We start from the raw sequence: 24,701 nt of genomic DNA on the forward strand, positions 1-24,701 counted from the left end.
AAGAGCAATTATTTTTAAATTTGCTCATGAGTTTGTAGAGCAGATAAATTAATTGAATATTCAGATAACCTTGCTGGTTTGAATATCCATGATGTTTTTAGTGTGTCCTTTACAAAGAACGTGCTTATATTTCCCACTCTTTCAAAATAATTGAGTTAAGGGTTAATGTATCTAAGAGATGAATGTAGTTGATGGAATACAAACCTCTGAGTCTGTGCTGGATTTTGTGTATTTGTTTCAGAGTATTTCATAGTATGATTTTGTACTTTTATCCATTTTCTTTATTCCTTCATCCTACAACAAACTATAAAGGCCAGTGCTTTACTAAACCAGTGTTATCTTTTCTCTTAGTATTTTACTTTGTCTTACTTATTCAAACCTGACTTGGCTTGACATAGGAGAGCTTATAAATGAACTGCCTGGACAGCAGGTCACAGTGTGTGTCAAAGACAGAAAATGCATTTGTGGGTGTTTGTATGAATGGGTATTTTTTTCATTAAGTGTGGAGACACAAATATAAATGAGAATAATGTTTTGAATTACCACAAAAATAACTGATTTTGTGCTATCTGTGATAATACATGGAAGTGCTGAGATCCAGAGGAGCAAATGTTCAGTTGAGGAGCCATTGAGACTTGATTAAATTAGTAGTCGACACCATTAATGCGTAGATTTCAAAAATTGGGAGGCCTGGGACTTTCATAAAGTTCTGTAACCATGTTTCATCCTAAATTAAGACTTTTAAAAGATAGCCCTTCTCTTGAAGTGTCAAAACCTGGTTTTGACACCGTTTTTATCCTGTCTAGCTTAGGTTTTTAACCACTGAGAAGACTGATAGTCCTAGTGAGGTCAGAGAAAATGTTCCTCCATTTTATTCCATATGATTTCAGTGACATCTTTATACCTGAATTGTTACCACTGAATTCATTGGGAATCTTCACCGGCTTTAGTAGGATTTTGATCAGACTGTGTATGTATGGAGCAGCTTCAGCAGCAGGTCCTAAGTGACGGAATATAGACCATAAAATATTTTATATGTTGTATGGAGAGGGAACATACTCTGAAAATACAGTGGGCTGGAAATCACAGTTTTTGACTTCTCTTGGGTTTCCTGTTTATTCACTGTTCTTGTAGAAAATTATTTTGGCCTCAGGTTAAACTGAGTACTGTGAAGCTTAATTGGTGTTTCAGGACAGCCCTGAGATCATTAGAGACAAGATGCTGAGGTGTGAGCTACCTGAATGCTTGCTGTTGGTTCCTGTTGGTGAGGGAGCATAGATAAAATACTGAGATAACTACCATGTTCCTCATAATCAAACTTTTACTTTTCTAGATAAAGCACATATGATTTTGGGGGAAAAAAATCTTACATAACATGCAAGAGAAAGGATGTCAATTACATAAAACAATGAGGGAGACCAGAGCTGAATCAGCATGTGTGGTAACCGTATTTTCAACCTGTATATGTTTTTAGAAGTATTCTTCCACATACCTCTGGAAGAATAATTAAACTTGTTGTTTGTCCTGAGTAGAAGTAATTAGAATAAGGGACTTTTGGCTAATGCTGAAAATTAATGGAGAATTCCTCAACAATGAAGTCTTCACAGAAAATACACCTTTGTAGTTTTCTTCTAATCTCAGTTACAGATGTGGTACAGGAACCAGGGCAATCCGCTGGGGCAACAAAAAACCTCATGTTGATGGTGAGGTACTTTGCCGATGACATAGACTGCAGCGTTCTGTACTGTCTGCTGTTCCCCAGACATTTCAAGGTTTGTTGTCCTGAGTTTATTACATACAACAGCATCAAATGGTACGCTACCAAAGATGTGGATAGAAGTTGCTAAGGACAATATCTGAAAGAAATGGCCTGTGTCTTCTGATTATGTATTAATCATAAAAAGCTGAGCCACTTTGTTCTGTAATGCAGCAACTGGGAGACTGACCAGATCAGGCTGTGGCCAGCCTGTCAGTCAGTCTCCAGTCAGTTAGGTCTCTAGCTAGTCAGGCTACAGACCTGACTAAGGAAAATCTGGGTATCAAGCAGTAGAAAACTCCAGCATTGTTTACAGTATAACTTCTAATTGCTTTTTCCAAATAATTTTTCAATTTTTTCTTTTTTTTCTAGATGCAGCTTCAGATAGTTAGCTCTCAGCTGTACTTAGTGTGCCACTCCTATCTTTAGTCCTGTGTTTGGACAGAGGTGCCCAAACTATGCCCACCTGGCTGTAGGCAGATAAAGAGTTTGTCCAGCAGGCAATCCGCTCCCTCTCTGCCACTCTCTTTTCCAGAACCACGTGACCTTCCCTTGGCCTGTGCCTGGGAACCTGTGTATCACGTGGTCAGGCTATAGCGTATGTGCTTTGCCTGCTGTCTGTAAATTTGGTCATGTCATGGGGCTGTGATGTTCTGAGAATCACATAAGGTTTGCTTGTGTATCCTATGATCACATATGTGCCTGTGATATTTCAGGATATGCCTCTGTTTCAGTGAACACACTCCTAGTCAGGTAGATGGCTACACATCCGATTCAATGTAGCTGGAAAATTGGGTGTGTTGCTTAAAGTAGCCAATAATACTCAAGGCTGTGTCTGAAAAATATCTTGGGCACTATCACTAACTAATTATATACCATAATATGTTCTTCGTTACTAGGTAAGGGTAAAAGTTAAGACCTTTCTTACTGAGATCATACATTTATGTATGTTGGAATATAAGCAGTTTGACCTTCATTTCATCTCAGCTGCTGTCAGTGTCTTTCTTCCCTTGCCTTCTACAAGAAGTCTACTAACCTACTGTGTTAAAACAATATCTAAACATAGCAGCAATGATGCTTACAAGCAAAGTGTTATTTGTTGCTGTAAACATGGTGCTATGCGTTTGCCGGTGTGTGCCTTACTAATGTGGGAAGTGACCACCGAAGTGTCTGCAATGTATGCAGTAGAAAGCATAGCAGCACTGAATTTACACTCCCCTTCTCCAATCCCAGTCTAGCAATGTAAAGCTTTTAAGTAGCTGTAAATATGATCTGTGTCTGCTTCATGCTAATAAGACTAAAGAAACCTTTAGTCTAATTGAGAAACAGGATCAGAATTTGTCAGTTCACTATAGCACGGATTTTTCATTTCAAATAATCTGGGCCAAAAAATGCATCTTTTTTTGCTCCTGAAGCAATTACTTATAATTAGGTTATTCCCAGGTGGGCCTCACTATTACTAAGTTTTCATGGTTATCAGATTCTGTTTTGTAATATGGATCTGATTTTGGAAATACTATTTCTCATTTTTTATTTACTTATGCTGAATAGGAAGTAAAGTGATTCTCTTTTCAGAATAAGCAGCAGTGGAACTGTGTCCATACTGATAGTTGTATTATATAGAGAGTATTTTTATAAATATATTCTTGTGTAAAATATGTAGTATATGAGAAAATTGGATTCTTACCTTTTTATTGCACAAGATTAGCTTAAATTACTGCAGTGACTCCAAAGAATAGACTTTTGATAGTCAGTGACCAGATTCAAATTAGTACCCAATAAAAAAAGTACATGTATTCATTTATAGTCAAGCTAAGAAAAGCTTAGTCTTACAGTAGCAGAAGATGAAAATGCATTATGGAGATAAGCAGTTGACTTCCTTAGGCTAGATAAAATGTACTGAAAGGAAAGACAGAGAAGAATCTGTGTATGTCAAAGACATTGTCTGACTCTGTACCTCTTCTGGAGTGCAAGTGCTTAGCTGTGATTAGAAGTAGTGTCAATGAAATATGAATGCATTGCAGCATTTCTGACCATATTATTCTGTATCTACATGGTGTTTCAAGTAACCCCTCTTTATCTGAACCAGAAGCATGAAAGAAATTAATAAAATATATGAGGATAAGGAAAGAGCTTGTACTGTGCCCTCTATATAATAGAAATATCCCTGGTACAGCCTGTACAGTGAGGTGACATTGTCATTAGGCTCTTTCTCTACAAGTCATTTACACTTCACGAACTAAACGTATCAAAGCTTAATGTAATTCTTACCTGGCATGCTCTTACTTTGGGAGGACTGATCTATTGCAGACATAACCAAAATGAGGTTACAAATACAGTGCTAATATTACTAATGCTTGTTTGATATCACTTATAGAACCCATCACCTAAGGATAATGAAGCACTGACAAACTGTAAGTAACATCAGAACATCCAGCCAGAGAATGTAGTTTCCTAATTAGTATGGGAAGTCAACGGCTGGACAAATCATTAATTCAGCCAGATCACACAGTGAGTAAGTGCCAAGGGTGCAAGTGAGAAGCCAGGAATGCTTTCTGAGATCTAGAGAGCACTTCCAAAGTCCAACCTCAAAGAAGAAAACGTATTTCTTCTTTCTGTGCTGTGTAAATACTTGAAAAACTTTGAAAACTTCTCTTGCTTGGCTTTGCATAATAGAACAGATACAGAACTTTGACAGTATGGTCTTTCTCACCTAGCTGAAATGAGGCATCAGTGAAGAATATGTTTGCAGAGATGTGAGATCTCCTATACAGCTTCAAGACAAAAGTTTTGCTGAGCATTGGCACAGTAAACTTAGCCAGTGAGTACATAGATGTTTGTGCTGCTGCTTCTCTTTCTGTTGGAAGCTCTCAGAGCATTTCACAAACTTTAATGACTGAAACTTCACAAAGCATTAGTGACATTCCTAACTTTATTGAACCAAGGGAAAAGAGAGAAACATTGGGGCTGACTGACTCCCCCACTGACACAAACGAATCCCAGAGACCTTAGTCTCTGATCTGGCAGACACATAGGTAGGAGCCTTAGTTTTTCAGATGAGCAGTCCTGTTGAACTGAAAAGGAAATGCATGTGAATAAAATTAAAAATGTACATGTTTAAAAGATTAATCCTAAATTTTAACCATTAACTTCTCTCCCCTCCCTCATGAATGCTTTTTCCAAAAATAATTAAGAAAATTTTGGGAGGGTTTTAAATGGCTTATTTGGCCCATTTTATGGAGTTGGATTTAATATAGGTAGTATTTTATTCAAGTCTACATGGATGTCACTTGTATTTTCTCTAAAGTGTTGACCATGTAATAGGTGTGAAGCTAGACTTGTGAAAGCCACAGTGCAGTCTTTTAACCTTTAACCGGTTTAACCGTTCAGGGAACCCTTGGCAGTTTTAACTGGCTATGTTATTATCTAAAAATGTTTGTTCTTCAAATATTGATGTTCTTCACAAAGTGGAATAACATTTAATTATTTTTGGTGTGTAAAGTAGTAAATGACCTTGTAAATGAAAATCGAATGCAGGGACAGGTACCAAATGTTTACTGACTATAAACACCATGCTAACTCTGGGTGAAACATTTCTTATTCTGTAGACTAATTTTCAAACCACGTTTGTTCTGTTTATTAGTTTCAATGGCTTAGACATGTTAATTCCTGAATGTGAACTACTTGAGATGACTAATTCACGAACTTTTATTAAAGCATCATTCTGTGTTTGGTCTGGAAAAGAAAATCCTAATAATATTTTTTCTATGGATTTCATCTGATGCTACAATTCAGTAGTTAGTAATTACATAGGAATTCACTTGACACATTAAATAAGCACTGATAAGAATCCATTCCTAGAAGGAAGTAACCAATGAACAAAATCACGGTATGTAAAGCTTTCCTTTTTTTAAGTAGGAACTGCCACTTTGGGGGGCTTTTTGGTTTGTGAAGTCATTAAAGATTTTTTTATTAATAAAAAGGTTTATTTATTTGCTTGGTTTGCCAGATCAGAAATGTTAGGTTTAGTTTTAGCTTTGCCTGAGGAACTGAGGGAGAACTCAGGGATATTAATTATGAACCCTGGCAACCTAATGCCAGCAGTGAGTGTGGTGAACCCTAAGCAACTATCTTATGATTCTAAATTTTCTTTGGTTATTAAAGTTTTGTAACTTGTTATAAAATGCAACAAAATTTTAGTAATTTTAAACAATCTGATTCAAATTTGTTTCTTTATGTTGTGTCATCAATTGCCCAGTGCAAGGCTTTCAAGCTTTAGACTTGCTAATCTGAAGCCTAGCCAAAAACAACCATTCCAGGTTGTCTACTTTAGCCAAAAAAGGCACAAAAGAGTAATTTCTAACATACAAAAATATCAAAATTGCAGCTAAGGAAAAATAAATTCACCAACTACTTGCTCATTGAAGTCCTCATTTTAACCTTAGAGAGATACATGTATATACCATATGTACCATGTGCATATATAGATATACAAGATTTTCAAAACAGAGTTCCAATTTTCATTAACCTACACAGTATAACCTAAAGGAGTTTCCAGAAACGTGACATACCTTGTGTTTTGCACTGTGATTTAGACTGTCAGATAACATACGCTGTTAGGTCTGGAAATGATGTGCCAGTTTTGCAGCATTGTATCAATCCCAATGCCAGCAGCTTAAAAGAGAAATACTTTTTTAAATGAATACAGAATGTTTGAATCACTCCAAAGAATGTCATTGCTGTGTTTGAGTGCTGGCCCCCAGACTGTTTTCAGGGGATTGGTATTTTTCCTGTTCAGAGGAAAGTAAAAGCAGAAGTTCCTTTCAGTGTTATGTGGACACTGGCTTTGCTTTGCTCCCTTATGGAATAATTACCAGCGATTAAGTGTTCTTGGTTTTCGTTTTTCCCATCCTGCCTCCTTACCAGTTATGTAATATGTAGTTTAGCAAAACTCTGAAGACTGTTTAGAGTTACTGGCTTTCTGCAAAGCAAACAGCTAAATACTGGAGTTGATGGAAACAAGGCACTTAGCATCTGAAAGAAGTGTTAACACTTTATTTACATTTAAATTAAAATGGACACTTATTTATGTGTTCTGGTTCTGAAAGGTGTGTGGTACATCTGCAGAGGCCTATTGTTTATTCATGCTGTAAATCCTTTGAAATGTGTTAAAATGCTTCCCACTCATTATAAAAATCCTGCCACCTATGGATTAGGGCTTTGATGTCACCAATCCTGCTTCAAAGGGTTCTTTCAATGCTATTAATCACAGTTTAGCCTCTGAAGATATAGCCAGAGAAAACATTTGGACATCTTGTGCTAGACTTGCTAAAACTTTGAAATATACAGAGTGTCTTGCATATGCACGTCCCGTATCACTTCCTCTCTCTTCTCTGAGCCTTTATTTTGAAAAGCAAAGCATTTTGTGATGACTTTGGCTTTCTGCAAGTAAAGAGGAAAAAGTTTAGGACATGTCATACTGTACATTTAAAAAAAGGCACTCATCTTTCAGTTGACACCACAGTATGTTTTTGCCTGAGGAATTGAGTCAGTCTTTAAAAACCCCAAGGGGCAATAAGATTGGGGATTAAGCAGGCCTATATGTCAAAAGGTCAAAAAAAGATACCGGCTTATCATTTTCTCATCTCTTTCATTAGTCTGTGAGCTTAAGATGCTGTCTAAACACTTCAGGATCCACATGATTTCATAGAAACAAGATTGTTTCTGCTGTCTCTTTCTCTTTTAAAACTCTCAATGAGTCACAGAGAAATTGATTACTAGTGATTGAGCTGTATGCCTTTGTGCTGTCGTCGTTTTCATCAGCTCAGTAGCTAAGGTCAGTGACATACCACCTTATCACTGACTTTTTCCTCCCTTTTAAATCAACACTGCACTCTGTCATGCTGGTGCTGAATGCTCTGCAGGCACAACTGGTAATGAGCGGGGTGTGGAAGAAGTATGGTGGTGTCTGCTGGTTTTAGTACTATTGTACAAACTGATTTTCCACCATACAAATTTTTCCTTGCTAAGCTTCTTGAACAGTTTTTGCAGTACATATTTCTTTCTTTTTGAACAGGTAACTTGGCACAAGCAAGAGCCAGAGTGACAGCAGCATCTAGGTCTTTGCCTCCACAGCTTAGTGCTGGGCGTATTAAGGTTAGTAGTGTTCCCTTTGAAGACAGGCAATTGTTCATAAAATATTACAGAGAGACTATGGACATAATGCTTAGCTGATGTAGGTGTATATAGTGAGGTTCTTACCAAATTAGAGTCTGCCTTAGTATCAGAAAACATGCACCTCAGCTGGGAGCACTGTTTCCAGTTTTAGTGAGGACCCTATTGTAGAATCCAGCAAAGAATCAATTTACTACTGATTAATCTTTAAACATTTGGAGTGAAATCTCAGTTACATTGATGTTGATAGCGATATTCATCTTTATTTCAATGGGGTCAAGGTTTTCCTCTGGCAATTTTGGCCTAGAAAGAGATTTAATTAGGTAAAATTTGAATAGCGTATTTAACAGTATGAAAGGCAAAATTAAAAAATTATCTGTTCCTTTTTTATTCAACTTCCAAGTCAAAAAACAGGAGACATTTGTGACTGATAGATGACCAGAAAAGAACAAAAAAAGAACAACTCAGCAAAGAACAACTCAGCAAAACCACTATTCTTTAAAAAGAACTGTATTTACTAATTTAAGTACTGCTAAATTTTGCCATAAAAGTATGTGGCATAATTGCAGAAGGATGGGATAATTTTGTGGTGGTTAATAGGATGTGTTGCCAACTGAGTACACTTAATTTGTGAGGAAAACTTTTGTGCCTCAAGCTGTTAGCATGTACAGCCCCTCCCTGCTTCCTAAGTAGTACTGTTAGAGTTAGCTTAGTTAAGGGTTTGGGGTGTGGGGTTGTTTTTTTTTTTTTTGCCTCCAAAGCAAACAATAATAATTTTTAAAAATTAATGTGGTAACAGCAACTGTTCAAAAGTCTACAGGACTTTATGTTCTGGGTTTTCTATTTCTTATCATTCTCTTCTGTTATTAGGAGCTCATGCTCAAATGTTGATACAGTAATTAATGTCACCCAGACATCTATATCCTTCACTGTACCTGCAAATACAGATGTGGATTTCAGAGATTTAGCTCTTCTCTGGTATAAACACTTTCAGTGCTGAATGACCGATAATGGCCTTCCAATTTTTTGGTATTATACACACATTGTCTTCCACATCCAGCTATATTCAGCATAAGCTTTCTAAGCATGCATTTTATTGATACAGCTGGAATGGAATAGAGCAGTTCTGTTTTAGAGCTTTAATAAACACAATCAGTTGCTAAGTGGTGTTTAAGTGGCTTTTACTTACCCTTCAAATTTTTAAAGTAGGAGCTAAAATACATGCATAAGTGCAGCACTATTCAGAAAATGTTAACTGAAACAGTTTTGAGCTGAAAAAAATTCTTTCTTATAATTTCGTAAAACTTCTAATTAAAACAACTTCAGGAAAAAGATTTTAAATTACTATTTTACAATTTGTTGAAAAAAATCCAAATGCAGTAATTTTGTTTGGAAGTTTGGACATTTTCATTTATTATTTAATTTATGAGCTTTTTTGCTTAACGTATTTTTTGGTTTTACAGTATTTCATACCATGCCAGCAGCAGGTGTGGTCAATATGTGAAAGTAGTACTTTCCATTGATTTCATAAGGTGACATGATGTCATAAATAATTCTTTTAATATTGTTTCAAAACTATTATAAGCAATTTTTTTTAGTGATGGAACAGTCTTTTGTAGGTCAAGCTGTTTTCCATTTCAGTGGTAATCGTATAAATGTATATTGTACGTCACTACTACTGTCATGTAAAAATGCGACTTAACAGTTGAAATATTCTTAATTTTATTTTAAAAAGAGTAGCTAGTGATTTAAAACACAAGATTATATCATGACATTCTTCTTATGTCCTATCATTTTCTGCCAAGCCAGTTGTGATAAAGCCTATCGCCTGTTGTACATGCGATTATTGCCCTACCGTAAAACTGCATGGCACACAATGTTATAAATTAACCAGAGACAAAACTTCTAAAAATTCTTACAGGAAAATCTCCCTAGCTTCAGAGCCTATCAGAATTTTTCTAATGGAAACTTCAAATATTTCTTGTCAAAAAGATTTGGAAGTTGATCCTAGTCCTTACAGATTGCACAGATCTGAATTTACAACTCCATCCATAGAAAAAGGAATCTCACAATACTGTTTTTACCCTGATTTTCTGAGAAAAAGTGTATTACATCTCCTCTGTGAGTGTTTCTGACCATCTGTGTTTCTGTGTGTTCACTCCCTTCCCCCCAAAAAAACCCAAAACAAAACCCTTTTGAACCCAGCAGGCTGTAGTAAACCATATTTGACAGAGTGGCAGTCTCAAAGATTGTAAGATTCCACAGGTTTGGTGAAAATAAGCAGCTGTGAAAAGGAGATGGCAGTATCCTACTGCCCAAAAAGAAGAGCATAAGTTCACCCTTTATTGGCCAGCAGATACTGCAAATATGATTGAGAGATTGTGAGTGCTGAACCTCTGACAACAACATCACTAAAAGTCTCTGCTTTTCCAGACAGACAAAAATCCAATTCTGAAGCTCAAATTCATGGGCATTTGGGTTTCAGTGCAGTCCTCAAACTATTTTCTTTTGCTTTTGATTTGGTGTTTGTTATGATTAAATTGTGTCTCTCTTAACACTAAAGGTTACCAGTTATTCTGAACTTACTGTCAATATTCACTAGGATGGCTTTTGTCTTCTACCTGACGTTTGCTAGAGATTTAGATCTCAAGTCTCAAAAAGCAGTTGTCTTGCCAAGATAGTTTTGAAACATTCCCATATCCTTCCCCATGGACATGCATGCTGCTCTGATTAGGTCGTTGATGTTTACTTTGTCAGGTGACCTCTTAAGATGTTTGATGTTATCTGTGCTGATAAGGCATTTTTCCTGGGATATATTACAGAGTTTTCTGTTAACATCCTTAAAACTGAAATCAAACTGCATCTTTTTTTTTTCCTCATGTGTTAGTTTGAGATGCGTACTAATGCATGTACACCACTCTGGGCTAGAACATCACACATTACAAAAACATACTGCAATTTTTATGGTCACCCTTATGGAAATCTGTCTCCCTTTGCACCATCTGTATTCTGAATCTTGTCTTCACAAGTTTTCTTTTGATTCCTTTCCCAACACAAAATCCATTTTCTTGATGTATTACTACTTAGTGCTTCATTTCCTTTATATTTTGCATGCAGTCTCCTAAATATCTCCTGAAGGTAAGAGACACAGTTACTTTATTGAGAACTGTAATCTTTCAGCAATTACTTTTAATGTTCAGAAGAGTGGTCTTAAGTCAGTGAGTGTTGGAAATGATCGTATGGAGCAAAGTCCAGGAAGTGTAGCACAGGTGCTGACAACAGCATTATCTGGTTTATACAAATGCCACCTGGTCAGAGCAGATGGTAAACTGCCACAAAGCAACTGAATGCTAAAATGTTGTTAATGCTCCATGCAAACAGGATGCTGGTTGATTTTCTTTAATTTTGTTGAGCTGTAATACAGCAACACAATCTGCTTGTGATTGGTAACTGTGTTTATATTCATTCATAAATTCTGGTTTCATTTTGATAAGAACAGCTGTACTGACAATATAACTAAAATATACAAGGAGCAATATGTTTGCTGTCCATGTATACCCTCTAAAAATAACTCTTCTGAAATGCTGAAAAAGTGGTATTTGAAGCTATGAGTTCAGCAGAGTAAGATTACTGAAATTCTTGGCATCAAAATGGCAATTTAAAGTAATTAATAGTAACCACAACAGCAGAAAGGAAAATACTTATACGTTCTGAGATTACCTACTTTGTTTGCCACTTGTTATCCGACGTTTTTTCCATATGTGAGCAAAATGAGGCAGCTCAATTTACTTCCTTATTATTACAAAAATGATAACTCTTCTTATATAGAAAATAAGGCCTAACAGAGTTCATTGTAGTAGTGATAAGAGAAATGCTTTTTAGAAATCAGTTCATAAGGTATTGCATCTTGACAGGTGCTTCATTGGCTGAGTGTTATACTAACATAACAAAAGTGTGAAATCATTTGGAACACTTACAGCGCGCTCTGAAATCAGCGCGTGTCCTGCATCTGTCAGATGCTGGCCTTCCTACCTGTGATAAAGTACTCTGAAGTACTCACACCTGAAGGAATGGCCCTAACAAAAACTGAACCCAGCTTTCATGGGCGAGGTGGGGTAGGTCTGCAGTGTTTCTGGAACAGCTCTAACATCTGAGTTTTCTTTTCCAGGTTGATACAATGGAGGTTATGCGACACCCTGAGGAAACAACTAACATGAAGCGGCAAACTATGGCTTCCTATTTCAGGGTACAAAAGTTAAATTGTAAACATTTTGGTGATAAGAATCATGGAATGCTTTGAGTTGGAAGGGACCTTTAGAGATGATCTAGCCCAACCCCCTGCAGGGAGCAGGGACAGCTTTAACCAGACCAGGTTGCTCAGAGCCCCATCCAACCTGACCTCGAATGTTTCTAGGGATGGGGCCTCCACTGCCTCTCTGGGCAACCTGTTCCAGTGCTTCACCACCCTCATTGTAAAAAAATTCTTTCTTATGTCTAGTCTAAATCTATTCTTCTTTAGTTTAAATCCATTATTCCTTGTCCTGTCACAACAGGCCTTGCTAAAAAGATTGCCCCCATCCTTCCTATAGGCCCCCTTTAAGTACTGGAAGGTCGCAATAAGGTCCCCCCACAGCCTTCTCTTCTCCGGGCTGAACAACCCCAGCTCTCTCTGCCTGGCCTCATAGGAGAGGTGCTCCAGCCCTCGGATCATTTTGGTGGCCCTCCTCTGGACCCGCTCCAACAGGTCCATGTCCTTCTTGTGCTGAGGGCCCCAGAGCTGGACGCAGTGCTCCAGGTGAGGTCTCACCAGAGCAGAGTAGAGGGACAGAGTCACCTCCCTCGACCTGCTGGCCACGCTTCTTTTGATGCAGCCCAGGATACGCTTGGCTTTCTGGGCTGCAAGCGCACATTGTTGGCTCATGTCCAGCTTTTCATCCACCAGTACCCCCAAGTCCTTCTCTGCAGGGCTGCTCTCAATCCCTTCATCCCCCAGCCTGTATTGATATTGGGGTTTGCACCATCCTGGGTGCAGGACCTTGCACTTGGCCTTGCTGAACCTCATGAGGTTCACACAGGCCCACCTCTCCAGCTTGTCCAGGTCCCTGGACAATAGATATATCTAAATAGAACAATAGATATATCTAAAATATTTGTGGGATTGTGAGATCAAAGAGAATAATAAGAGAATTTTTTATTCTGTTGTGAGGCCTTTGTAGAGTCATAAGTTTTCTTTCACTCCTTTGCTTTTGGTTTCCTCACACTTGTACTTTTATAATTTCACCAAGTACATTGATAACGGAATCTAGAGTCTAGACTATTTCCATATAAAATGCTGGAGGTCTAGAACAGGTCTCTTTATGAACAGAAAACTGATCTTGTGCAAATAAAACAGCTGTCATTACTGAAGCCTTCATATTTTTTCACAAGTTCAGGCATACCTACTTTTAAAGATTAAGATTTGTCATTTGTGCTAATAAGTAAAAACAATCCATCTTTTGGAACTACTGTTATAAATCATGTGGATTGTCATTTTATCAGTAGCAATCCTGTCTGGGGTAATGTATATTCTGCATGTGTGTTTAAATCAAACAGGTAAGGAAGAGGCATTGAGAATGTTGGAACTGGAAGGTTACGAGTCAGGAAACCCACATGCCAATCCAAGGCTGTTGGTTAATGTTTTTTTCTTGCAGTCATTGCAAAGTGGAAAAGTTTTGAGCAGTTGGTCCTTGGGCTGCACTTGTACCATGCAGAATGGGGAAGTTCACAGTGCTGTGCTAGCCAGTGTGGGTCAAAGCTTTGTGCCGTTTAGGAATACCTGTTTTCTTTGTCATGCAAAATAGTGTAAGGAAAGGCATAGAGGAAGTTGATACATACTGATATGTTGCCCCAGTGTGAAGGGTACAAGGACACACATTCAGACTTGTGTAGTAATACAAGTGTGGATTTAGAGTGCTCTTGCAAAGAGCTACACAGATGTCAGCTGTGTAGGAACTGTAAAAAAAAAAAAACCAAACCCCATAATATGGATGCAGCCTACAGCAAAGTGACCACAGTCAGCTTGGAATTGTATGTGGTTTTGAGATTGACTGTATTTGCAACAAATACTTATCGTGCAGTGGGTTAATGAGGTGAGGATGGACCGGAAGTGTCAGTATTCAGAGGAGTCATTAGAAAAGCAGATATATATAATCTGTTGTTGTAACAGGACAAGGAATAATGGATTTAAACTAAAGAAGAATAGATTTAGACTAGACATAAGAAAGAAATTTTTTACAATGAGCGTGGTGAAGCACTGGAACAGGTTGCCCAGAGAGGCAGTGGAGGCCCCATCCCTAGAAACATTCAAGGTCAGGTTGAACGGGGCTCTGAGCAACCTGATCTGGTTAAAGCTGTCCCTGCTCCCTGCAGGGGGATTCGGCTAGATCATCTCTAAAGGTCCCTTCCAACCCAAAGCATTCTATGATTCTATGATCATGCTTTTTTCATTTTAGTGGAAAATGCAATGGAATAAATTGTTTTCTATGTTGAGGGTGGATAGGAAAAGAAGTAATGGGCCTATGTTTCAGCAGGAAGATTTAGGTTAGATGTTAAGAACATTATGAATAGTCGTGTAATAGTAATGTAGCACTTCAGTAGATTGTCCAAGGGAGATTGTGCAGTCTGTATCGTCAGCGATTCTGAAAAATGGATTAAACAGAGATGTGCCTGAAATGGTACAGATACATCTAGTGTTCTCTTTGGGCAGAGGACTGAGCTGATGACTTCTTGCAGCCCTTTCCCCATGTGAATTTCTGTGATTGTCTGTATCACAGGAAAGCTTGTTCTTCTGTTGGGGATATTTAATTGGTCAAATGTGTCTACAGTAGAATTAGAGTTAGGACATTTTTCAATTCTTTTTTTTTTTTTTTTTAATATGGGCCTTCTTCAACTACAGAAATGTGGTATAAGGAGAGAGGAAGAGAAAGGTGTAAGAAGTAAGAAATAAGAACTAGAAGAATAATATTTTTTTTTTTTACAATTGAAAACTTTTAATAGGTTCTGGGTTTTAGCCAAAAGCTTAAAAATTAAACATCAGTGCAGATTAACATTACAGATTAAAACTTCATCAAGCGTGACATACTGTTTACAAATACATATCTCCTGCTTAAGCAGATGCATTGCAGTGTTTTCTCAAGTGTGTGCATCTTTTTTTATTTTCCTCACTAGTATTCCCTCATGGATCTTTTATCCAAAATGGTTGTTGGACAGCCTCACTTTATCCGCTGCATTAAACCTAATGATGATCGAGAAGCACTGACATTTTCTCATGAGAGAGTTCTACTGCAGCTACGATACACTGGAATTCTGGAAACTGTCAAAATACGTCAAAAAGGGTATTCTCATCGCATCCTCTTTGAAGAGTTTGTGAAAAGGTAAAACTTCTATAATGTGGCTGTTGTTTTAAAACTCCATTCAATGAAATATATTCTATGTTTAAGTACAGAAAGTTCTACAAACATTGGTTTGTACATGTATGGTCTGATTCTCTAATGAGAGCAGTGACTATCAAGATAAAGACTGCAAGAGATATCTGAGCTCTAATGGAGAAAAGTCAATGTCAGACCAGCAGTGAGCACTTAGTGTTCAGTAGCCAGCCTGTCCCTGTGGTTCCCCCAGTAGAGGCAACAAGTGGAAATTATGCATCATGTTCAGATAATACAAGGATTTGGAAGGTCAGTGACCTTCAGCCATCATATGAAGAAAGTGTACAAGCTTAAGAATGAACTGATATAAAAGCTTTAGATTTAGAAATATTCTTCATAATAGCTTTGTAGCCTTGTAGTCATTTATCTTGGAGATACACAAATAATAACCAGATCTCTGTTCACCTGAACCCTTGTCATGGCTACTTTTACTGGCTTTAATACTATTCCTCAAAAAGTTAATAGCAGAAAATGCTATTGTCTTTATGATGACAATATGTTTATACGATCATTATGGTTTTCTCTAGATTTAAAACACGTTTTTGTGTAGTATTTATTGTTTTCCAGTCTGTAGGATTGGTAATTCAATAACGGAGCAAAAGCAGTACTGTTAAGCAAACTACTCAACAGTAGGAACAAGTAGTGAACGGCTAAATCAAGCATTTAGTGATATTTTTTGGAGGTTGCTCATCCAGACAATACAAGGTTAATGAATCTAATGAAAGCAAGTCATTCATGTGATCCTAGAGGGAAGGAGCTGATTATGGTTTTGAGAAAGAAGAGACATGAACAGTTTCACAGGCCTTTCTAAAACCCAGAGATTGGGTAAATTTACGTGTGTAAATCAGTCATTCGGGCTTGGAAATCTGTGGTCCTTGCACTGAGAGACGTTGAACGATAAACCATAGCTTAATCAATTAATTCTGAAAAATTACGAAATTTTCTGCTTTATAATATATTAGTATGCCATACGAATATGTAATAGGAAAACACTAGAGAGAGATATATCCCAGAAAGGATAACTAATGTGTTCATTTGTCCATCAAAGCAATTTAATTTTCAGACATGATCTCCCCCAACTTTTTTTTGTGTTACATGACTAATTTTAGTGAGGTCACACCATTTCTAAAGCAGGCTTGACAAAGAGATTAGTTTTTGTGATCACTAACACATCTTTGCAACATCCTGAAGAGGCTGAAGGCAGAATTATTAACCTTAAATTTTATCCGATTTCCACATAAGTGAACTAAGATTAACTGCACTGAAATTAGTGTAAATTGTGAGGAAATTAGGCCTCCTCTTATCAGTAGATGCTTTTCATTCAAAAGTGCACTGAATTTGAGTACAACCTTGAAAAGTAATGGTAATAAAAGCAGCGCTGACTGTAGCTTTCCATTCCTGCAGATAAGGGCAAGTTGTGTTTAACATCTTGTCAGATACTCCCCAAGTTTTTAGTCCAACTTGATGTAATTCATTCAGGAAAGAAAGTCAACACGACAAGGGAAGTGTGGGGGGGGGGGGGGGGATTTAGCAATTTGCCCAACAGCATAGAAGACTTCCTGAGTTCAGAATATAAACAGGGGGCGGGAGAGGGGATGTTCTTGCTCCTTTGTTCAGTTCATGCTTTATTTTTAAACAAATTCTTTTCTGTTTTGCTCTTGGGGAAAAAAAATTAACAATGCTTAAAAAAACTATCAATGGAACAAGAAACATTTTTCTTCAACTTACAGCCATGACTAGTCAAGTGTTTTTAGGAACTAAGTAGTTGAATACATAAAAATGTTTGAGAAAACAGGTCAAATGCTAAACAGATTGGCACTTCTTTGTTCATAATCAAAAAGACAGTAGGCAAGTATGAACAAGAGTTTCAAAATGTCAGTAAATGTGAGGATATCAAAGATTTTCTAAGCCAGCAAGTTAATTGGTATTTTGATCCTTTTGAGCAACTGAACAACAAAATGGATGAGCCAGCACTTTTTCTCCCTTGATGTTATTAAACAAATAGGTGTGCTTCTTATCTGCCTGTTCAATAATGCTGTTTTGTAAACTCTTAGCAGGAAATATGAGGACAAAACAATCAAAGGCAGGGAACAGAACCATTCAGGGTTTATCAGGTGGGAGGTAAACAAAAGATAAAGCTCTGTTTAATGTTACTCTTTACTGTCTTCTGTTTTCATGTAGAACAGATTATTTCAGTGTTGCAAACCTGGAGGTAGTTTATTGGGTTAAAAAACAGATGGTGAGGAGAGGACTTAATTGTAACTCATTCACACAATGTTTCTTCAGCCAAGTATACAGCCATCTGTTTTATGTATATAAATATACATATTCTTTTACTTAAAGTAGGAAAATGTAATCTGCAGCCCCTGTAAACACTGTAGACCTATCAAGTCTTAGGCACTTTGTCTCTGTTGGCCTTGTCTTGCACCCCATGCCATCATGTGTCTGTCTTATGTGTTTGCTGTGAAGCATGGCCCCTTTTGCAGGCTGGAATCCCAGATTTCAGACACACGTTATTAACCTGATCAGGCAACCAGGTGTGCCTGGCTTGTGGGGCCTCATAGGGACCATGCGCTCCACAGCAGCTAAGGGAGGCGTGCTTTCTAGCACACGTAGGGGACCTGCACTGAAAGTCCCACACTGGATAGGACGCTTCTTGCTATTTCCTAGTGCCCAGGCCCCTGGAGCTTCACATGACATGATGTGGTATGCAGGTGTGTCCTCACCACATGTCTCCCAGCTGTATACGCCTTTTACGTAATGTAATATATACTGTACCATGGGTTGAAAGATAAAGGACTTGAGAGTTTAGTGGTGCTATATGCTGTCATGCTTGAAGTGCCTCATAAGCACATAGGAATGTGTTGAGACCTTTTGTACAAGTTTCATTTAAGGATTGTCTTCTTTTTTCTTCTCCGCCCGTTTACATTCTGCATTGAAGTTCATTGTACTGCATTAAGATGCAGGATACACTACCTACTCCAGTAGCCAGATGATGTTACTTAGATCATATGCTCATGGCAATACCAGTGTTATTACTGTAACAGTGATCCCACTGAGGTTGGTTCTGCTTTTTCAATCTCACAGTGTTTTTTTTAAACTTTCCAACTCTAGGGCTGAGAAGGAACAAACGTCTTTTGGAATGTTGAGAATCTCCCTGCTATTGCTGGGGGTCTGCCTAGAAAGGGATTTTGCCCTCTTGCACCTCATGCTTTTCATTATCCATTCTCCACCTCAGGCCAGTATATTTTAGTACAAAGATTTATTTTAAAGAGAAAAAAGGTTAATCATTACTTTTTTTTAGTTAATTGTGTAGAATTTAAGTCTGCTTTTAAGTCTGGAATGTGAGGGGAACTTTAGTAAGAGACACTGGTATACTAGTTAATGGTGCTGTTTAAGTGCTATTTATTGAACAGTTCCACAGTTCACCCTTTAAGGAGGGGAGAGAAATTGAACCATTTGTTTACAATCAGTTTATCTAATCTAACGCCACCAACACTAAAATGTCTTGGCCATAATCAGATAGTTAATGCATAGCATCATTCTGAAGTTTTCCATATCTTAGCATACTTGGATGTATTTAATGTTTAACCTTAACTCTGCATGTCCTAGCTTTGCAAGTGTTGATCTGGGGATAAATCTAACTTTTAAAAAATGTTGGTTTATGCCTAATGACTACAAAGTACAGTTAATCCCATTTTAATGTATGTTTTGACTGGAATACTATTCATGTCTGTGAAGGATAGTTTGTAGTTCAGCGTAAGAACAACTGGTTAAGAAATACGTAATTCCGGAGTTTCATCAGCTCTGAGAAATTAGTTATTCTAAGGGGAAATTATTTTTCTCTTACTTAGTCTTACTGCTAATGAGAATGTGGCTAGTAAAGTACTTTTAGGAAACATGTAGATTAATATGTCACGTGTAGGAAATTTTCAAGCAGGATGTATAATCCAAGAAAATAACATATTTTTGTACAAATACGTGCATGTTTATGAAACAACACATGAAGGACCATAAACTTTATTTTTTAAAATAGAAATAAAAGTATTGGCTTAACATAGAAGACCACTGAAGTATTCCAGACTACTGCATTTTCTGCTGGAATAACAAATGCAAATATGGAAATAAAAAAGTAGAGCTGTGAAATTTTCATCTCATCTGGAAGCAAACGTGATTTCTAGCTCTACTTTTCTGAAATTAAGTATCTGGTTTCTTCTTTTGGTGAAATGTTGTAAATAAAGGTCACTCTGTGATCTTAGTACAGTAGATTTACATAAGTATGATAGAGATGAAATTAGGCCAATAAATCAAAATGAACAGTTATAGTTGCATATACTGCAAAGTTTTGGGTGCATTGCTGGATATTTTCTCTACCATTTCACCATGTACAATATTTGCACACTTCTACCAGATACATTAAGGTGAAATGTTTTACCTTCCTCCAAAATATTCCACATGGTCCATTGCTGTACAAAGATTTTGGATTAAGTAAAATAATTGGGTGACTCTATGTGGCACATACAGTTATCCTGAGCACATAAGTCAAACTACTTGTGCATCTGTAGTTATGTGATTCAGTCATGAAAACAGGCACCAGATAGAAAACAAAGTTTTGCTTAAAAAATAATACGTGGATTTGAGCATTGGAACACTAATCTAGAGACTTTTTACTGTGCAGAATGCAAACTCCAAAAGCAGTTCTGGAGGAGAAATAATGAAAAAGAAATTGCCAGTCTCATATTGCTAGACCTTATTTTTGATGAGTAGAGTCATTTCTGCCTTATTTTTGGTGACATAAATGAAAAGGAACAGGAAGACCTGATGTTGAAAATCTGACATCCCAGCATGTTTAACCAGTTACAGGAGTCCTCTGTGCAGTGGTTGAATCAATCAAAACATTTGGAAATATGCCATTTATAGGAAGGAAGTTTTTATGAAATATTGGGAGACAATATGTTTACCTACAGAAACAGAAGTTATTCCCATGGTCTGTAAAGTTAGTGTCATTCTGAATGGCTTGCTTTCTTAGAAGACAGATAAATTTAAATTCATAAAACCATTTGTTAAAACATGATTTGATAAGAAAAATGGGCATTGTTTTATTTATGTTTTTTTTCTGAGTACCAAAAGCAACTACATTCTAGATCATAAAAGAGAGCTAATGGAGAGGGTACTACATTTGAAAATACTGAAGTTTGTCATAAGCAGAACGGTATAGTCAGGCATGTAAATTGCATAGCTCAAAAATACTTTTTAGTCAGGTGTTTGTCACAAATAAGAAGTCAACTTCTCAGTAATTAGAATGTCATTGATAAGATAGTAAGAGTCAAAACTTATGAGAACCCCCTTGACTATTTTATTGCATCAATGCTATCTAAAAACTGTTCTGTGGTTTTAAAATTCCCAGCTATGACATGCCTCTAAGAGGTGTATGAACAACCAGAAAGCTGGTATTATCACTCACTTGAATCCTTCCTTCCTTCTAAGGAAAGGAACTGCTTAAGTTACATACATGTGTAAATAACATGGCTATCTGAACTAGCTTTGGAAGCAAACAGCAATTTACTATTAGTGCAACTTCCCTGATGTACCTGTCAAGTATCTGTTGAAATTGCATGCTATCACGAATTGTTTGTGATATGTATATTTTAAATCTGAGTTTTATTAGTGCAATTCATAATACTATTTGTCTTGTGAAAACTGGCATAAAGTTCAGTAATAAGGTGGAAGAAACATACTTTTTTTCTTTTAAATACACCAAGTTTTTCCATACCTACTAAATGGCATGACTCTTAATATTGAAACATTTAGCTAAGGAATTTGCAATATCATGTTATTGAGAAAGTCACTGCATTAAAAATAAGTCAGCAATACATAATCTCCTATCATTATTCAGAGTGGGCAACATCTCCAGTTGGTGAATATCTATGTCTCTGGTCTAGGACTGATTGAGTGCTTCTGCTTTCAGATGTCATTTTGTTCCCCTCAGATCTTTATTGACTATTTTAGTGGTTCTTTTTTCTTTCTTGTGACAACTGGAGCTAACATCTGGAGATTAACTGGAGCTAATATTTGAAAATCACATTCTCCTGATTAAAAAACTAAAAAATCTTGCCCTATTCCATTCTTTCTAATTGCTTCTCCATATTTTCATCAGTATGAGGTGGGATATTTTCTTGCCTCTATATGGCTACAGAGGAATCTGTCTTTGAGATTCACTGGTTGGATTCTTCTCTTTATGTTTTAAAGAACACCTGATGGCTCTTCCCCATACTAATAATTAGGTGAATGGTTTGCTCAACCTGCCAGTTCCTCTCAAACACAATGTAAATAGAGTAGCACCTGTAGAAGTATAACTTAATAAAGACCAAGACAACACATGGCAGTTCATGAATGACAGCTGAGGTGGCAGTTGCTACCATCTAACAGTGTACTTGTGCTAAAATAGCCTTAAATTTGTAAACTAACTGGCACATGTTCTTGCTGTTACTTATCGTAACTGTTTGCAAATAGAATTACTTAAATACTATAAAACTGTTCTTCATTAACGCATGGTGACTTTACAGGTAGGGATTGGTCCATTCTTTCTTAATTCAGTTCAAACATGTTTGCATCCCTTTTTCATTAACTGTTTGCACAATAATGTTATTTGACATAATTGTTAGGGGCTGTTCTTTGCAAGGGAACATGGACAAAAGACGAGTCAATGTTGTTTAGTATGGGCCTGCTCCAAATGCCACTAAAATTGATCATAATTGTTCCAATTAATTGTTTATCCCAATCAAACAGAAAAAAGACATCATGCCTAGTGACTTATAAACCTAACCATATGTTGTGGTTTAGCCCCAGCCAGCAACTAAGCACCACGCAGCCGCTCGCTCACTCCCCCGACGGGATGAGGGAGAGAATCGGAGGAGTAAGAGTGAGAAACAGTCCTGGGTTGAGATAAGAACAGTTTAATAATTGAAATAAAGTAAAATAGTAATGCTAATAGTAACAGTATAATAATGATAATAATAATAATGATATACGAAGCAAGTGATGATGCACAATGCAATTGCTCACCACCCGCCGACCGATACTCAGTTCCCAAGCAGCGATTGCTGCTCCCTGGCCACCCCCACCCCTCCCCCACCCCCATTTTATATACTGAGCATGACGTCATGTGGTATGGAATAGCCCTTTGGTCAGTTTGGATCAACTCTTCTGGCTGTGCCCCCTCCCAGTTTCTTGTGCACCTGGCAGAGCATGGGAAGCTGAAAAAGTCCTTGACTAGCATAAGCAGTACTCAGCAACAACTAAAAACATCAGTGTGTTATCAACATTCTTCTCCTACTAAATCCAAACCACAGCACTATGCCAGCTACTAGGAAGAAAATTAACTCTATCCCAGCCGAAACCAGGACACCATAACCACAGAAATCCTTGTGAGTAAAGAAAATTGTTACATTCTTTTGAGGAGTAATTCACTTGTTTTTTCTTTAATATAGCTGCTAGTTCTGTTTAACCATCAGCATTGATAAAATCCTTGCCAATATGATAGCAGTGCCAATTGTTTTAATTACGCATATATATGACCTCTTCTGGAAGTGTGAAACACAGGTGGGTATTCATGCAGTCTGAGCATCTTGCTGGCTGTAAATTAAGATTGATATGAGACTGGTTTTTACTGTAAACTGATCTTTATTCTTCACACACAGTGGCAGCCTTTCAGCTTCAATAATCGGTCAGTATCACTGTATCATTGTACTGCCTACCCTCCTAGTGCTGGCCTTCATCGACTGAGAATCCTCAGTCTTTCTATTAGGCATACTGAAAATGGGAAGCTCCCCAGAGTTCCGTTAATGGGAGTGATCTTGTTACAAGCTCAGGAGCCTTGGACTTCTTATGTGGATTTATGCTTCCCAAAGAATGTCAAGGCCATTTATATTTATTTGTGAAAAATGATGAATACCAGTTACTAAAATATTGAAAGATTCTGAAATCCCTTTTTTGGCATTTCTCATAAGAAACAGGCATCAGGTCATTAATAACTTACTTTTTGGTGCTTTTCTCTTTCTTTGGTGCTAGTATTTGACTTTTCTCCCACTCAGAAATCTGTAAAGGTCCACTGAACACCTCAGGGAGCACCTGCTTATTCAAAAGAACTTGCAGACTTGCAGTGAAATGTAACTGTGCCAAAGCATGTTATGCAGCTCTGTAGATGGCGTACTTATTTTACACATTATGCAAAAGGTTTTATTTTTGCCTTCCTTTCTATTACTCTGATATCTAGCACTTTTTTGCTTCTTCTCCCTGTCATTCATTCACTCGTTCACCTGAAAAATTCAGAGAAACCTTGGGTGTTTCCTGAGTTGCACTGCTTTGTGAAAGACCTTTATGGATGATTACACTGACTGGGGATTTCCAGAATGCAGCAGATTCTTGTCACCACTATGGTACCACTTATTTTCCTGTGTTGTATATATGCTCAAATACCTATGCATGACAGCTGTGTCAAGATTTATGAAGAGGACTGAGTATAAGGGAGAATTTGGCTTATGAGTTCTAGAGATGCAGCTCTGAGCTAGAGAACAGCAATGAAAGTACATACTGATTATCAAGTCAATTCTTTCTTTGTCATTTGATTTTGCAGGTATTATTACCTTGCGTTCAAGGCACACGAGACTCCCCTTGGTAGCAGAGAAAACTGTCTTGCCATTTTGGAGAAATCTAAACTAGACAACTGGATTCTTGGGAAAACCAAGGTAGAGGGTGCTAACATTTTCTCAAGGATAATATCCTTTTAGCAAAACATGTCTAATAGTGGTTTGAAAAGTACTGCATGAATGAACAAAAGAGCAAGGAATTTGTTCCAGTTAGCCTCCCAGGTTACGGAGGTGCCCTCCCAAGCCAGCTGCAAGAGGAGGGGTGCATTGGGTACCTCCCCAAAGTGCATTCTGCACGTGGCTGCCTTGATAAGGACAGTACATCTGTCAGTGCCTGCTGTGGTAGCGCATCCCTAAAGTTCTTCCTGCTCTTAATCATGGCATGACTGAAACTTCACACTCTGGCCCATCCTGTGAGCCTGGTTAGTACGTTATCCATTGGTGGAGTTTCAGGTGAGATACTTCTGGCTCTGTCAAAAGCCTTTGTTCATGGTTTAAAATGGAGTGGATGACTTCTGTAAAAAGGAGGTTATACAGTATCTTGAGTTGTTTTACAGTGCACAAAGGAAACACAAAGAGAATTTTCCTGCTGAAGACCCAGATAAAGTGTATGTGAGCACCCACAGGATTTGCTTCCTGAAGCAGAACACTGTTAGACAG

The 24,701-nt window shown here is 37.5% G+C and overlaps 1 protein-coding gene across 1 annotated transcript in view; it reads left to right on the top strand.

Annotated features, from left to right (window-relative positions):
• The window catches only part of MYO3B (myosin IIIB), a 197,646-nt gene that overhangs the window by 106,422 nt on the left and 66,523 nt on the right, over positions 1-24,701 (top strand). Inside the window, exons 24-27 of the mRNA XM_075710689.1 lie at positions 7,833-7,912; positions 12,099-12,176; positions 15,137-15,342; positions 24,029-24,140. Of these exons, the coding sequence (XP_075566804.1) occupies positions 7,833-7,912; positions 12,099-12,176; positions 15,137-15,342; positions 24,029-24,140 (476 nt within the window). The remainder of the gene's footprint in view (positions 1-7,832; positions 7,913-12,098; positions 12,177-15,136; positions 15,343-24,028; positions 24,141-24,701) is intronic.

The sequence above is a fragment of the Pelecanus crispus genome, chromosome 5 (genome assembly GCF_030463565.1).
Source record: "Pelecanus crispus isolate bPelCri1 chromosome 5, bPelCri1.pri, whole genome shotgun sequence".
Classification (NCBI taxonomy): Eukaryota; Metazoa; Chordata; class Aves; order Pelecaniformes; family Pelecanidae; genus Pelecanus; species Pelecanus crispus.